Source organism: Danio rerio, chromosome 5, assembly GCF_052040795.2.
Source record: "Danio rerio strain M-AB ecotype USA chromosome 5, GRCz13ab, whole genome shotgun sequence".
Taxonomy (NCBI): Eukaryota; Metazoa; Chordata; class Actinopteri; order Cypriniformes; family Danionidae; genus Danio; species Danio rerio.
This window is the reverse complement of record NC_141025.1, coordinates 70,643,127-70,658,026: the sequence shown is the minus strand read 5'-3', so window position 1 is coordinate 70,658,026 and position 14,900 is coordinate 70,643,127. Positions and strand designations below refer to the sequence as shown.

At 39.8% G+C, this 14,900-nt stretch overlaps 1 protein-coding gene across 7 annotated transcripts; it reads right to left on the bottom strand.

Annotated features, from left to right (window-relative positions):
* Positions 1-1,229: 1,229 nt before the first annotated feature.
* Positions 1,230-14,337, bottom strand: ttf1.1 (transcription termination factor 1, tandem duplicate 1). Of its 7 annotated transcripts, none has more exon segments than NM_001366753.1 (11): positions 1,230-1,462; positions 1,505-1,650; positions 1,870-1,955; positions 6,591-6,656; positions 6,751-6,837; positions 6,954-7,161; positions 7,247-7,377; positions 7,469-7,547; positions 10,754-10,939; positions 13,431-14,139; positions 14,226-14,337. In NM_001366753.1, coding segments are annotated over 10 exon segments (1,731 nt in total). In that variant the 5' UTR covers positions 14,062-14,139; positions 14,226-14,337; the 3' UTR covers positions 1,230-1,351.
* Between the last annotated feature and the right edge of the window lie 563 nt (positions 14,338-14,900).

Genomic DNA, 14,900 nt, shown 5'->3' with positions numbered 1-14,900 from the left:
TCATATTGGAGTGATAAAAACACAACAAGTCTCTTAAAAATTAAAAAAAAAATTGCCTGATCAGGCATGTGATTGGCTGAGGACAAAAAAACAAGAAAAACCCCACCAGTTTTTTTTCCTGTAAATTAATTATATATGTGTGTGTGTTTGGCGATGCAGTGGCACAGTAGGTAGTGCTGTTGAGCCACAGCAAGAAGGTCACTGGTTCCAGCGTTGGCTGGGTCAGTTGGCATTCCTGTGTGGTTTGCATATTCTCCCTGCGTTCGCGTGGGTTTCCCCCACAGGCCAAAGACATGTGGTACAGGTGAACTGAATAAGCTAAATTGTTTGTAGTGTATAAGTGAATAACTGTGTATGAATGTTTCCCAGAGATGGGTTGCAGCTGGAAGGGCATCTGCTGTGTAAAACATGTGATGATTTCATAAACTACACAGCATACTGATAGATTTAATTCAGGCAAACTTTAGCGTACAACCATACATTGCATAATCAAAAATGATATATCATTTAACACCTTGCAAAGCAGCATTTAAGACTTTTTTATACTGTTATAAGGGTCTTAAATTTCTCAACATTGATTTATCAACTTTGAATACTTTTGAAGACCCCTCAGACATCCTGCTTTGGTAACTGAAAGATGTTTTCTGCTGTATTATTTCACTGGTACAGTGAAGTCTCCGCCTGGGGCCACGACCAGACTCGTCAACCTCATATCAGCAGAGCAGTTGGACTGAAGAAACACTGAACAAATTTGTGATCTGCTTTTGTTCTTTCTGATTAATACTGACAATCATGCATTTAATAGTTTATAAATAACACGAGCAATAAAAAAGCTATTGATTTCATGCTCGAATCTCGATCCCAAATAGTGATATTATGGAGTTATCCCTTACTAATCATGTACCTCTTTATGTTTCTCAATCTAGCAGCCAAATATCAAATCAGATCCTGCCAGTAGGGATAAGAGGACCCCTATTGTTACAGTGAAGCAGAGCTTTGAATTTCTCACATTCACAGGCTGACTCTTGGGGTGGGAACATGACCATGAAGTTCTGACCCACTGCATCGGGCCACGGCTCGTCTGAAAATGTAATTGGATTGATCTAATGTTACACCAAGATGACTAAATGCTGCCACTGTGTGCTGCCTCCCATTGTTTACCTCTATCACCCATGTTTGAACCCTTTTTTAGAAAAACTAGATGTCCAGAAAACCTTTAAAAACTCAGAAACCTTTGACAGATTCAGTTTATTTCCTGCTCCATTGTAAAACCCAAAAATAAAAAGAATTTATAAAAACTATGTACAACTTCTTTTCTTTAAATCATTTGGAGACCGTGACCGATTGCTCACTATTGATTAAAGCTGTTGTTCTCCTGCTCGCCAGTCTCTTCATCTCCATCACGGCCATCTTTCTCAATGTCCTGGCCATCTTCCTCAATGTCCTGGCCATCTTCCTCAATGTCCTGGCTTTCTTCCTCAATGTCCTGATCATCTTCCTCAATGTCCTGGCTTTCTTCCTTAATGTCCTTAAAAATTTTTGATAGCCGGAATAGTTCCTTCTGCTCTACCTGGACCGCATTGACATCAAAGCCTTTGCAGCTTCTCACGAGGCACGGCAAAATGTCGTTGTGGAGATGTGAGACATTGTCTGAAAACACAACACAGACATGCAATAAAAGAAAGCAATTCAGCTCCAGTCACTGCATGCACTATTTGTTTTAATTGTACACCAGAAATCTTCTGAGATATCAAGCTGTTTAAAAGAGTCTCAAAACATTCAAACAAATTTACCTTGAGTGTCCATCTATAAAGTGTACTATGCAAAACAAAAGAAAGCAGTGGTTCATCTATAAAACAAAAAACCAACCTTTAAAACTCCTGCTGTTCCAATCTGGCACATAGTAGTTTTTCATTTTGTGCCACATTTTTTGAACATGTGCTGGAGGGACATTTCTGTGAGACACAAACCACAAAAAGTGACGCCGAGCATGTTTAAACCACCAACATCATGAGTGCGCCTGAACAAGCAGGGGCTTTATTCTAGTTTTGCAGGGAACTGGAATAAGTGTCAGTTAATGGCCTGTTTCCACTGAGTGGTACAATACAGCACAATACTGACCACCTTCATCAGGCCTGCATTTCCACTGCCAAAAGGACACCAACTACCAAATCCTGTTCATATAAAGGTTAGTAATGAACATTTATACACAAGTATTTATGTATATAAAGCATCTGTTTTGTGAGAAGTGCTTCTCACATGATATGTGAACGACCCGTACAGCTTTACTGTAGACATTTCCTCGAGCGAGAATGACTTCGACTAAAACTTCATCGTACACCACACCCACTAAAAAGGTACCACTGGCACCCGTACCACACTGTACCACCCAGTGAAAAAACAGCCACAGAAGTATACCAACCATACAACTCAGTGGAAATGGCTTTAACTGTGCTCAAATGCCATTTTTCATGGCTTCATTAACTCATTATATAATTGCTCATCTACAACCCCTGCCAAAAATTATGGAATCACCACACTTAAGATTGTTCAGTCAAATTATTTAATTTACAGCAAATTAACACAACAAAAATGCCTTAAAACACAGACTCACTCCCTCACTTATTCTGCATAGTCCCTGATTTTTTCAGGGGTCGCACCACAGTGCAATGTACTGCCAATTACTCAGGCATGTGTTTTATGTAGAAAACAATCATACACATCTCATTCACACTCGCACACTACTGCCAACTTTTAGTTTATCCAATTCACCTACAGCACATGTTTGGAGAGGGGGGGAAACCAGAGCACACAGAGGAAACCCACATGAACACTGGGAGAACATGCAAACTCCACAAACTTTTTTTAAAAATAATTGCATAGACCTAACTAATGAATAACAATATTCTGCATCAATTTGGCTCCAGCTTTCTCAAATAGCAGTTGACAGATCAGATTTGCAAATAGGAGCTTTTTGTCATTGGCTAAGCCCACCAGAATTGCTCAATTGGATGTAAACCTGGACTGTTTGCTGGCCATGTCATTGTGTTGGTTTGCCTTTACTGAAGAAAAGCTGTAAGAAAACCAGGAAATAAAAGTTACTGTGACCGACGTCCATCACACAAGTTCACAGACGTTATCCCAAAACATGACGTCATCGATAGCGCAAAAGAAGAGCATCACATTTCTGAACTGTCTTTTCTTATTTTGTGTCGTATAACATTATATGTCAGTCATCGTGGATAAAAACATGCAGCTACAAACATAAATCTCTTGAAAAATCTCTATTCAGCTCGCTTCACAATTATGTGCCAAGTGAAAATAATAATTAAATGACTCACTCAGTCTAATCTTCAAGAAGAGTCCAGATACCCAACAATTCTATTTTTGTACCCCTACCTCTTCCCCTTAAAACCAATGGTGAAAGGGAAGGGCCTTAAAATTTACCCCTGAGAGTTGGGACACCACTACAGCAAATGCACACGTCATCATATGTCATCGCGATCTCTTGGATCATATGAGATCAGATACTCTTAACTGTAGTGATTCCAGTTGTGTTATTTATTGGTATTTATCTTCAGGAAATCACTGAAGGCATTGTTATGTTATCATAACGATCTAATGTGACAATAAGACTGTAATACTGTGCATTTAACACAGTGGCCATATTCATCAATGTAAACACACCAAAAACAGCATTAACAGTATAACAGACACTGTAAAAAGCTCATTGACAGCCACTAGACATTACTGACAAGGTATTCGAGTGTCATCGAGTGTCAGAATGTTGTGGGACTGCTCTACAGGAGGTATGATTATGGATAACAGATCGTTTTTTACAGCATGACGGTATAAAACATGTCTGCAGTTCTGAATATATTAAACATGTGCTTGTTTGTTGTTAAAATTTGTAAATTCGGATCTCCTTACTTCCGGGTGTAACTATCTGCTGTTGTGGCTGGTGTATTCTGGAATTTTATTTACCCCTTGGTTTCGGGTGTGGTCCTGAAAGTTCTTTGTTCGAAGAGCTATTCACCCCTTCCCCTTAGCCCTACGCCTTCAAGCTAAAGAGAATTGGGACACCCCTACCCCTTGATGTGAATGCACAAAACGAGGGGTAAGGGGAAGGGCTAAGGGGTAGAATTGGGATTGGGCCTTAAGATCGCTTTGCTTCTGTCTCCCGCTTCCCTGATCCATTTGCGCAGTTTCATCTTCTCAAGTTCTTTTGATCAGGCTCATTATCAGATTTACTCGTTTTATTAAAAATAAAAATAAGCTTGACTGCAGCTTTACCATTTGAAAAATACAAATATTATTTAGACTGGCCTCTATGCCATTATTTATTTTCGCTGCTCAATCACCAACTAATGAGTGATTGTACGCATAAGAAAGCTGATTGGCTGAAAATATTGTTAAGGGGCCAATAGTTAAACGTGACTTTTGCTATAACTTGCGCATGGTGACTTCCACCATGCGTGTGTACATACAATCACACAGCCTTCGCTTGCACTCATTCACATTCTCTCACTCATTCACATTCTCTCACTCATTCACATTCTCTCACTCACACGCACGCACGCACGCACGCACGCACGCACGCACGCACGCACGCACGCACGCACGCACGCACGCACGCACGCACGCACGCACACACACACACACACACACACACACACACACACACACACACATTAGTTAATGCCGGATCCAATAAATAAATACCGGAAGGCACACCAAGGACCAGCAAGCAAGGTCCAGCTTAAATTAAGCACCAACTGTAACAGTCCTTACTCTGCGTTATCATCCTGAAATCATAATCACCAAACATCTTTTCCACTGATGGGATGAGAAAAGAACCTATTTTAACAATTTGTTCTTACTTTGGTTGCAGTGCCTGTTCTTAAAACAAACCACAGTTAGTATGTGGAAAGCTCTCCGTAAAGTCATGCACAGTCACATTGAATGATGCATTATACAATAAAAAGTCATTAAACTGCTTTAAAATTCTGCAACTAATGCATCTATATATACACTCACTGGCAACTTTATTAGGTTCACCTTACTAGTATCATGTTGGACCCTCTTTTGCCTTCAGAACTGCTTTTATCCTTTGTGGCACAAATTCAACAAGGTACTGGAAATATTTCTCTGAGATTTTCGTCCATATTGACATGCTAGCATCACGCAGTTGCTGCAGATATGTTGACTGCACATCCATGATGCGAATCTGCCGTTCCAACAAATCCCAAAGGTGCTCTATTGAATTGAGATTTGGTGACTGTGGAGGCCATTTGAGTACAGTGAACTCATTGTAATGTTCAAGAAACCAGTCTGAGATGATTCACACTTTATGCCATGGCACTTAATCCAACTGGAAGTAGCCATCAGAAGATGGGTACACTGTGGTCATAAAGGGATGGACATGGTCAGCAACAATACTCAGGTGCGCTGTGGTGTTGACACAAGGTTCAATTGGAATTTAAGAATTTAATGCCAAATTCTGACCCTACCATCTGAATGTTGCAGCAGACATTGAGACTCATCAGACCAGGCAACATTTCTTCAATCTTCTATTGTCCAATTTTGGTGAGCCTGTGCCAATTGTGGCCTCATTTTCCTGTTCTTAGCTGACAGGAGAGGCACCCGGTCTTCTGCTGCTGCAGTACAGTCCCCTCAAGGCTCAAGGTGTCAACGCTTCTGCATACCTCGGTTGTAACAAGAGGTTATTAAAAGTTACTGTTGCCTTTCGATCAGCTCGAACAAGTCTGGCCATTCTCCTGTGCTCACTGGATATTCCATACCATTCTCTGTAAACCCTGTGGATGGTTGTGTGTGAAAAGCAGTTTTTAAAATACTCAGACCAGCCTGTCTGGCACCAACAATGTCATGTTCAAAGTCACTTATATCACCCTTTTTCCCCATTCTAAAGCTCGGTTTTAACTGCAGGAAATCATCTTGACCATGACTGCGTCCAACACCGCCTACTACTTAGTAGGTACTACATTTGAATTTAAACATACTACTTGGCCATTAGAAAGGACGTTCTATACAGTATGAATGTGTAAAGTATGAATGGAATTCAGACGTACTACATCTGCCATTTTGTCATGGTCACGTGACCTACCTGCGTCAGTGGCGTCGCTTCACTCCCATTCATGAATTCTCACGCTGGGCATCATGGGATAGCGTAGCATGCTTGGGACGCGCACTTCAGAATCTTGTTGGAAGTACTAAGTCATCCGGGTACTTCTCGTATACTGGTTTTTGAATTCTAAGAATTCGGACATACTACTTGGCTCGCCTACTGATTTTAGCGTACTTTATAATATGGAAGTAAGCAGTTTCGGATGCAACGCCCGTCTACATGTCTAAAAACATTGAGTTGCTGCAATGTAATTGGCAATTTGCGTTAACGAGCAGTTGGACAGGTGCACCTAAAAAGTGGCCAGTGACTGTACACGCGCCCTTTGATATGTTTGCTGGAAAAAATGCTTTTCTTCCTTAAAATTTTTGTCTTGTTTCTAGTCCAAATATCTAAAAGTTCTATAATGGATTTATTGTCCTAGATATACTCATCAAGTAGTTCTCACCCGAAAGCAACTGTGAGACTTCCCCAGTCAATATCCGCCGCATCCTCCACTTGCAGTTCATACATCCTGTGTCAACAGAACATTATTTTACAATGATTTTATAATAGTACAATTCAAGCAGATTAAAAGAAGTTAACGCAAGCAATGCAAGATCTCTTACGCTTTAATGAGTCTGATTCTGGCCAGCAGACCTGCTTTTCCTCTAAATGTAGTCCCTGAGGACATTCGCAAAGAGAGTATGGACATCCTTAAGGGTAAAGGGTAAAAAATAAATCAGAAGAATGTACATCATTTATTAATTATATAAAACGAAAATCTGATGAAATGCATGAAAATATCAACAGTATAAAAGCGCTCTCTTACCATTTTTCTCTGCATGTCTTATAACATCGAGTTTCAACTTTCGCAGCAATTGCGGTCCAGGGCAAATTTTCGTACAGTATTTCTCTTCTGACTCTTTTTGGTTTCTTCTTATTAGGGTTTGCAGATTTCAGGACAGACAAAACATGCTCACGCACAGCCCTTAAAAGCCTCTGCACCTCTTCAGGAGTCCACGGTCCCTTTCTTTTAACTGTGTGATGAATAATGATGACATTATTATGATTAATTGTCAATAAATTGCAATTGACAGGTGAAACTGTGAGAAGAAAACTTACCAGAACTAATTTGTGGAAGTCGTTTACAAACGGATGTAGAACTTCGCCCTGTCTTTTCAGAAATTTTCTCCCATTTCGGGCCATACTTTTTGTAGTATTTTAGCAATCTTTTGTCTTCTTCTTCTGTATAACTTGAGAGAAAAAGGAAGAAATCAGTTAAGTACAGAACAAAATTAAAAACCAGAACCATAATATGATCTGTGTGAATAATATTTTACATACTTTCCCTTATAATGTCTGTGATCAAACATCTTCTTTCCACGGATGTAAACAAATTGACATGGTCTGGGAATTCCTTCCGCTGTTCAATTTTGATTAAAAAAAAAAAAACGAAGAGCCTCATTGAGCAACAAAAATGTCAAATTCTCAGCAAAGTTTCTTATAATGTTCAATATCCACTCAGGTCTTTATTAAAGAAATACTTCACTCAAAATGCTTAATTCATCACTATATAATGTTCTACAATTGTATATAGAGCTGGGCGATATGGCAAAAAAAATCATCATGATAATTTTTTTCATATCAGTCGATATCGATATTTTTCACGATAAACAAAAAATCTTTATATCTATTAATTTTATAAGATTTTCACTATGCTAATCGCTTTGTGGAGCTGATTTAACACATTTACTTAAATGTTTTAGCTGTCTGACAGTATAAATAATAAAATAATAAACAAAAGAACAATCTCAATTCAGCATTTACTGTTCAAGTTTTCAACCAAAGACATTACAAGTTATTGGATATTATTGTTCAACATCAGAAAAAAAAAATAATAATAATAAACCCGGTTTGGAACAAGTAAGGATGAGTTAATGATCACAGAATTTTCAGTTTTGGATGAATTTGGATGTATTAGGGTGAAATATACTTTAATATAATTTATTTAGGGATGCTAACGATTACTTGATGATCTATAGATCGTCAATAACACATTAATCAATAGATCTTATCGATGACTAATTAAACATGGACATGTAAAGGTTTAGTTATGCTTTGCGCTGTGAGACACGTCCACGCATTACATCATCAAGTGTGTGCAGTTTACCTTATGCAGTCACCCTCTGACATCGCATATAGCGGGACGCATAAACCCAGTTATGCGCAGATCTCCATTATATCCGCGGATTCCTCCCGTTAGTGATGCGTAAATGGCGGTTATATCTGCGGGCGCTGCGGATAAACCGCGGGTCGGGTAATAAAAAAAACATTATAATTCGCTAATTGCAGGTCGGTTGCAGGTGTATAGCAAGACATGGCAGTGGATCAGTGAAAAAGCAGAGAGTCAGCTTAGCATTATTTACTGCAGTCTGCAGCTGGCCACGTTTCGGAGGCGAGGCGGAGATGGCGCGGCCGCGCGGGGATTTTTCCTTTGATCTGGTTTTTGGTGTATTTTGCTCAAATGATTATGATTTTCGTTGTTTTTGCTTAACTTTCGTTTGGGTAAAATTATTTTGCATTACTTTTGCCCACTTTGAGAAATTTTGTGAGTTTTGTTCATTTTTATTTAGATTTGATTTGTATGTTATTTTTTTTTTGGCTCGGGTCTTTCCCGACAATATTGAGCTACCCTATCTCCTCAAGTTCACTCTTTTCTCAGAGTAAGGTGGATAGGGAAGATGTCGTACGACTTCCATTTTGCAAACACGTAAAAAATGTGTTGTTAAAGACATCAGGTAAGAGGTGATTATTTATTTTATTTTATTTAGAATAGGGAAGAATGCGGAACACTGCATTCTTTTTGCAGGACTTTTTTCTTTTCATCAGTTTTTAGCGAGGTAAGGGGTTATTCATGAATTAGAAATGTTTTGTTATATTTCTTTCTTTTGTTTGGCTTCACTATCGTCACCTTACTCGAGTTTAACAATTTTTTTGTTTGATCCTTTCAATTTGCCACTTTATTATATTGTTTTTATTAGTGTAAATGTTGTAGTGTAAATATCCTTAATGCAGCCTGTAGAGTCAAGTGTTCATTGGGATGTGTTTGAGATTGTGTTGTCTGTCATATCTTTTGTCTGTCTTTTCAGGGGTTTTTTCTCCTAAGGCACGGCCTCAAAAAAATGACATGAGACTCTGCTGGGTAGTTGCCCTGGTTTACCAGCACTTGTTTAGGTCTGTAATTTCTTAGCACCTTCATAAGGGTGGTCTTGTTTTAAATGATGAAACAGGCTTGTGGTGTTGCCTGTTTTTGATGACACGAGTCGTCTGCAGTTTGCAGTGCACGTTGCTATTTTGTGTCGGATAGCAAAAAAAAACGTAGCTCATGAATGAGGTCTAGTGACGTTTCTTGTCTGTGGCTCTGACCTTTTTTTACCCTTTTTTTTTTATTACTCTCTTAAGTACAACTAACACTGTATGGCTGTAAACTTGTAAGGTGTGCGGCATCCCGAAGGGCAGACTGCAAATTGCTTGCGCAACGCTACGCATAGTGCGTAAATATTATCGAGCAATTATCGAACTGTCATCATCGTTTTATCGAAAAATATAATATCGTGATAACTATCGATATCGAATTATCGCCCAGCCCAAATTGTATATATTTTTTTATTGTAGAATCCATTTATGTTAGTGCTTTAAATCTCACAATAATAACTTCAGAAGGAATCCAAAATCTTTCCCGTAAAAATACTACAACCCCACCCCTGCCCAAACTCACAGATTGTGTCCATATTGTTCGCTTTTGTTTCTTCTCAAAACAAACAATAATGTATTACTATAGCAGGCCTGGCGCCAGAATGTCATAACTGAGGGGGCGTCTTAGGGTGCTTTCACACCTGTGTGTCGATTCATTTGTTCCGAAACAGGGATTAAAATTGTTACAATATTGCTCTTTGCACTTGGTGTGGTTCGCTTTCACATGGCAAAGTTTCTAAACGGACCAAAAGAGCTAAAACAAGTCACATGCAAGTAAACTCTCCCCACATTGGTCATTATCACTCGTTTGCGGGCATCCGGGAGCATCCGAAACCAGGACACTTGAGATGTCTGGAATGACCTCCTGCCCTACTCATAATTCTCTCTTCATATAGCCGTATGCCTATTACATATCCATAAAACACTGCGGTATAACCGGGCTCAGATCGTATCGCTTTCTCACTACAATCGATTTGCTCCAGAGTTCGTTTCAATCAAGCCGACACTACCTTATTCAAGCGATCTTGGATCGATTGATTTGGTGAGGATCCGAGAGCGATTGCTGGTTTCACATATGCCAAACGAACCGCGCTAACTAGGCAAATGGGACAGGTTTCGAAACAAAGTCTAGGTGTGAAAGCTCCCTTAGTAATCAATGACAGAAAGAATTTTCACTATTGAGTGAACTTCTGTCACGGATATTTTACACCATAATTGACCCACCCCCACTGCAACATCGTGGTTGTTGGTGACTGCCCAACACGGTAGTTAAAAATTGTCACAGCCCTAAACCAATGTTCACTTTTTAGTGAAATATGTGCGTCTTAGTAGTGTTTATAGCAGCGTGGGACACAATAAACATTTAACACTCACCAATCTTTTGATAAAACCCGAACTTTCTTTTCAACTTGGCCAGTTTCATTTGCGCTTGTGGGAACTGTTTGGGATGAAAGAGCATGGCCGCATCTTTCACTTTTGTGAGGGCCAGAAGGTCGCTTACGTTCTGTCTTAACCTCTCATTTTCTGCTTCAGAAAATCTTCCTCGTCTCAGTGCGATGCCTGAAAGAGTATAAGGAAAAATGTAATATATAAACATACACAGGGTAAACACATAAGTTAATTAAATATTGAGAATACTTATAACAAGAGTCGTTCTTAACTAGGGCTGGGTGATGTGGCAAAAATGCAATCTCGTTAATTATTTTCCATATTGAACGATAACGATATAAATCGTTGATGCTTCCAGATTTAAGAGTACCTTAACAATAACGAAATCCACAAGAATTATAGTGTTCGCTAAATGACAACATTTCGGCTGATCATTTTTCAGTAAATGTCTAATCTCAACACACTTTTAGATTTCTATTGTGGCACATTTCTGCTGTGTGATTGGCTCTTAGATCAACATGGAGTAAAAAAGTCCAGAGCTTAGCATTGTTATTGACATACATTTTATTGTGATTCAAGAGTTCACACTTAGCTGATGATTGGTATTAAAGCTTATTTGGCAGGCTGTCCCGAGAGAGAGCCCTGAGCTCAAAAGACCCTTGAGCCCGGGGCTCCCTCCCATTGCAGGGCGAGAGGGGTGTTTAAGCTCAGGTAGATCTCGGGAACTCCCCTGCTGTAGTAGCTAACAAACAGATAGTGATTGCTCCAATAGGATATTCACTTACAAGGTGCATGTTTATGGTGCCGATTTGGATTAGTCAATTAACTTAAGTTAGATGTTTTTAGATGGTGGAAGGAAACCGGGAAACCCACGCGAGCATGGGAAGAATGAGTAAACTCCGCACAGAAACATTGGCTGGCTTAGTAAGGACTAGAACCAGTGACATTCTTGCTGTGAGGCAACATTGCTAACCACTGGGCCACCATGCCACCCATCTAGGAAAAGAGGAGGAGTAGGGGTGGAATTCTTCAAAACAAAGATAGCTGTTATATGCTGCTGAGGGTATTTGTAGTGGCTTAGGAATTGTCTGATTGGTGAATCATAAATTGAATAATGCGGGGCCGGCTGAAAGCAATCATAAGCACGTGATCCTCTCGAATCTAGTTTATGAATAAACTTCACTTGGATATAATACCGTTTATCAGCCCAGCCCTACTCTTAACTTAGGTATGATATATTAGTCAGAAAATGTACATTTTATATTATAATACACTACTATAATATATATACATTCTCTTATGCGACTTCTAGAAGCTGTGTACTTTATGGTGAAAGAAATAAAAAAGCAATTTCAGTGGTGTTTTTATTCCAGAACATACTATGAAAAGAGACCAGTGTTTCCTCTAGGATTTTTTCCAGCAGTGGCGGCAGGTCTTTTACACAAATCTACCAACTACCATACGGCGTTATTTCAATGACAAATGGAGAAATGTGGCGACGCAGTGGCACAGTGTCGCCTCACAGCAAGAAGGTTGCTGGGTCAGTTGGCGTTTCTGTGTGGCGTCTGCATGTTCTCCCCGCGTTCGTGTGGGTTTCCTCCAGGTGCTCCGGTTTCCCCCACAGTCCAAAGACATGCGGTACAGGTGAATTGGGTAGGCTAAATTATCCGTAGTGTATGAGTGTTAATAAGTGTGTATGGGTGTTTCCCAGAGATAGGTTGCAGCTGGAAGGGCATCTGTTGCATAATACATATGCAGGATAAGTTGGCGGTTCATTCCGCTGTGGCGATCCCAGATTAATAAAGGGACTAAGCCAAAAAGAAAATGAATGAATGTTTTAAATAATGGTTTACACACAGCATTGTTGGTTTACAAAATAATCAAACAAACATAATCCTGTTGCACTACTAGACATGGGACGATAACCAGTTTGGAGGTTTACTGCGGTTTGGAAAAGTCCCGGTTTTAAAAACCACAAATATTTTCTGTTATACTGTTCCTACTGTAAGATTTGTGTTTACGTGTTTTTGTTTTGTTTTTTAGGACAACAGTATCTCCAGCAGAAAATGTCTCCAAATATGTCCTTTTCAAGTTGTAAAGAAATCTGTTTTTGCAACTAATGAAGACAGCAGAAGTCAATGATGTATTATAATTATTAAGATGGACATGTTTACTTAGGGCTGGGCGATTAATCGAACAGAAATCGAAACCAACATTCAGAACCTATAATCGATCAATTTTTTTCAGGTCTAATATTTTATTTACTTTCCCTGCCTTGTGTGAAGTCACTTGATCCTGCTCTGTTAAGGGTGATTTATGCTTCTGTGTCGGACACACAGGTGAGGTCGCATGCCCTCACACCTCATAAAAAAATTAACTACGTTTGTTTAATATTTTTGGCACAAACGTGCATTCACAATGGTACGGACTATCATAGGGGTGGTCAAATGCATTTTAAGTTATCCATTATTTAAACTAGTAATATTATTTAAGATACAGATAAGAGCTAATTAACTATTAAAGGGCAGGGCACCCCCTCCCTTCTGACAGGATCAAGCGTTAATTAGTGGAGTCTGACCCACTTAAACACCCCTGTAATTCGCCCCTGCATACACGTACATACACGAAAAACAATGTAAATGTTTTAACACTATCAACTTACCTTGTTTTTTGAATTCCCTGAATCTTGCCAGGTCATACCTGATCATTTTATTTATATCATTATCGCATCTGGATTCTATCGCCGTATTTGGGCAAAACTCTTTCAGTTCAGCCAGGAGCTTCAAATCTACTGGAATCTTGCGAGTTTTGCGCGTTCTAGTAACGTCACCGGTCACCGCATCAAGCGGGTCGCTCTCCTCGTCACTCGTGTTTGGCGCTTCCTCATGCTCATGCTCTGTCTCGGTGTCAGTGTGTTCTTCTTCTGTCATCTCTGCATAGCTTGTCTGTGTCGCAGTTTTTCTCGTTCTCAATCTCCTCGAAGTCTTCTCTTCACTTGAACCCGAGAGCTCTTGTGTTTGTGCTTCATGCTGATCTGAGACTCCATCATCCATCACTGAAGTCTCGCCTTCATTATCCAGCTTTCTCCTTTTCTTTTTGCCTGTGTCTGTTTGTAGATCATCCTCAGATTCAGTTTTACTGTCTCTCCTCCTCTTCTTCTTCTTTTTACGGCGTTTCTCAGTCTGTTCCTCTGGACTCTCAGCGAGCTCATGCTGCTCTGTAGTTTTACTTCTCTTTTTCTTCACCTTTTCCCCATCAACGTTATTAGGTGAATCTGACTGCATCTCATCCATCGTAAATTAAAGATCTTTACACGCTAAAAACCATGACCCCTCGCACGTGTGTCGCTAACTTCACCTCCTGCGCACGAACTGATAACAGAAGCACATCAAAAACATTACGAATATATGTTTAGCGACACATATGAACTTACGTGAGCAGAAATATAATTTTGTACCTGAAGAGTTGAGAGAAACGTTTACTAAAACCGTACTTTCGCTCCTGAACTTCTTCGCTGATTAGTCTGCAAACGTCCCAGCGCCACAACATCTGCACTGCCACCTGTCGGCCAGAAGAGTATTTACATAGACATGACAAATAGTCACTGCACTGTCTTGTACGTTATTCCTGCACAAATATCTAAACATTATTCAATAGAGATCACTGCACGTAGTTAAGAATCCAATATAAAATAATAATATTTAGGAACAAAATAAGCATTTATGTTCAGTTACTTCAAGCTTAAAATCACCTTTGATGAAAATCATCTATTATTATTGTACGCTGTTTGGACAGAACTGTGTGTAGGAATAGTGTGTCCATAGTCACATTGGGGTGAAAAAAACACAACACGTCTCTTAAAAAAATCGGCCGATGTGTGCGTGCGTGCGTGCGTCGCAACGCAGCAGCGCAGTAGGTAGTGCTGTTGTCCCACAGCAAAAAGGTCGCTGGATCGAGCCTTGGCTGGGTCAGTTGGTATTTCTGTATGGAGTTTGCATGTGTTGGCGTGGGTTTCCTCCGGGTGCTCCGGTTTCCCCCACTGTCCAAAGGCGTGGTACAGGTGAATTGGGTGGGCTAAAACTGTCTGTAGTGTATGAGTGAATGAGTGTGTATGGATGTTTCCCAGAGATGG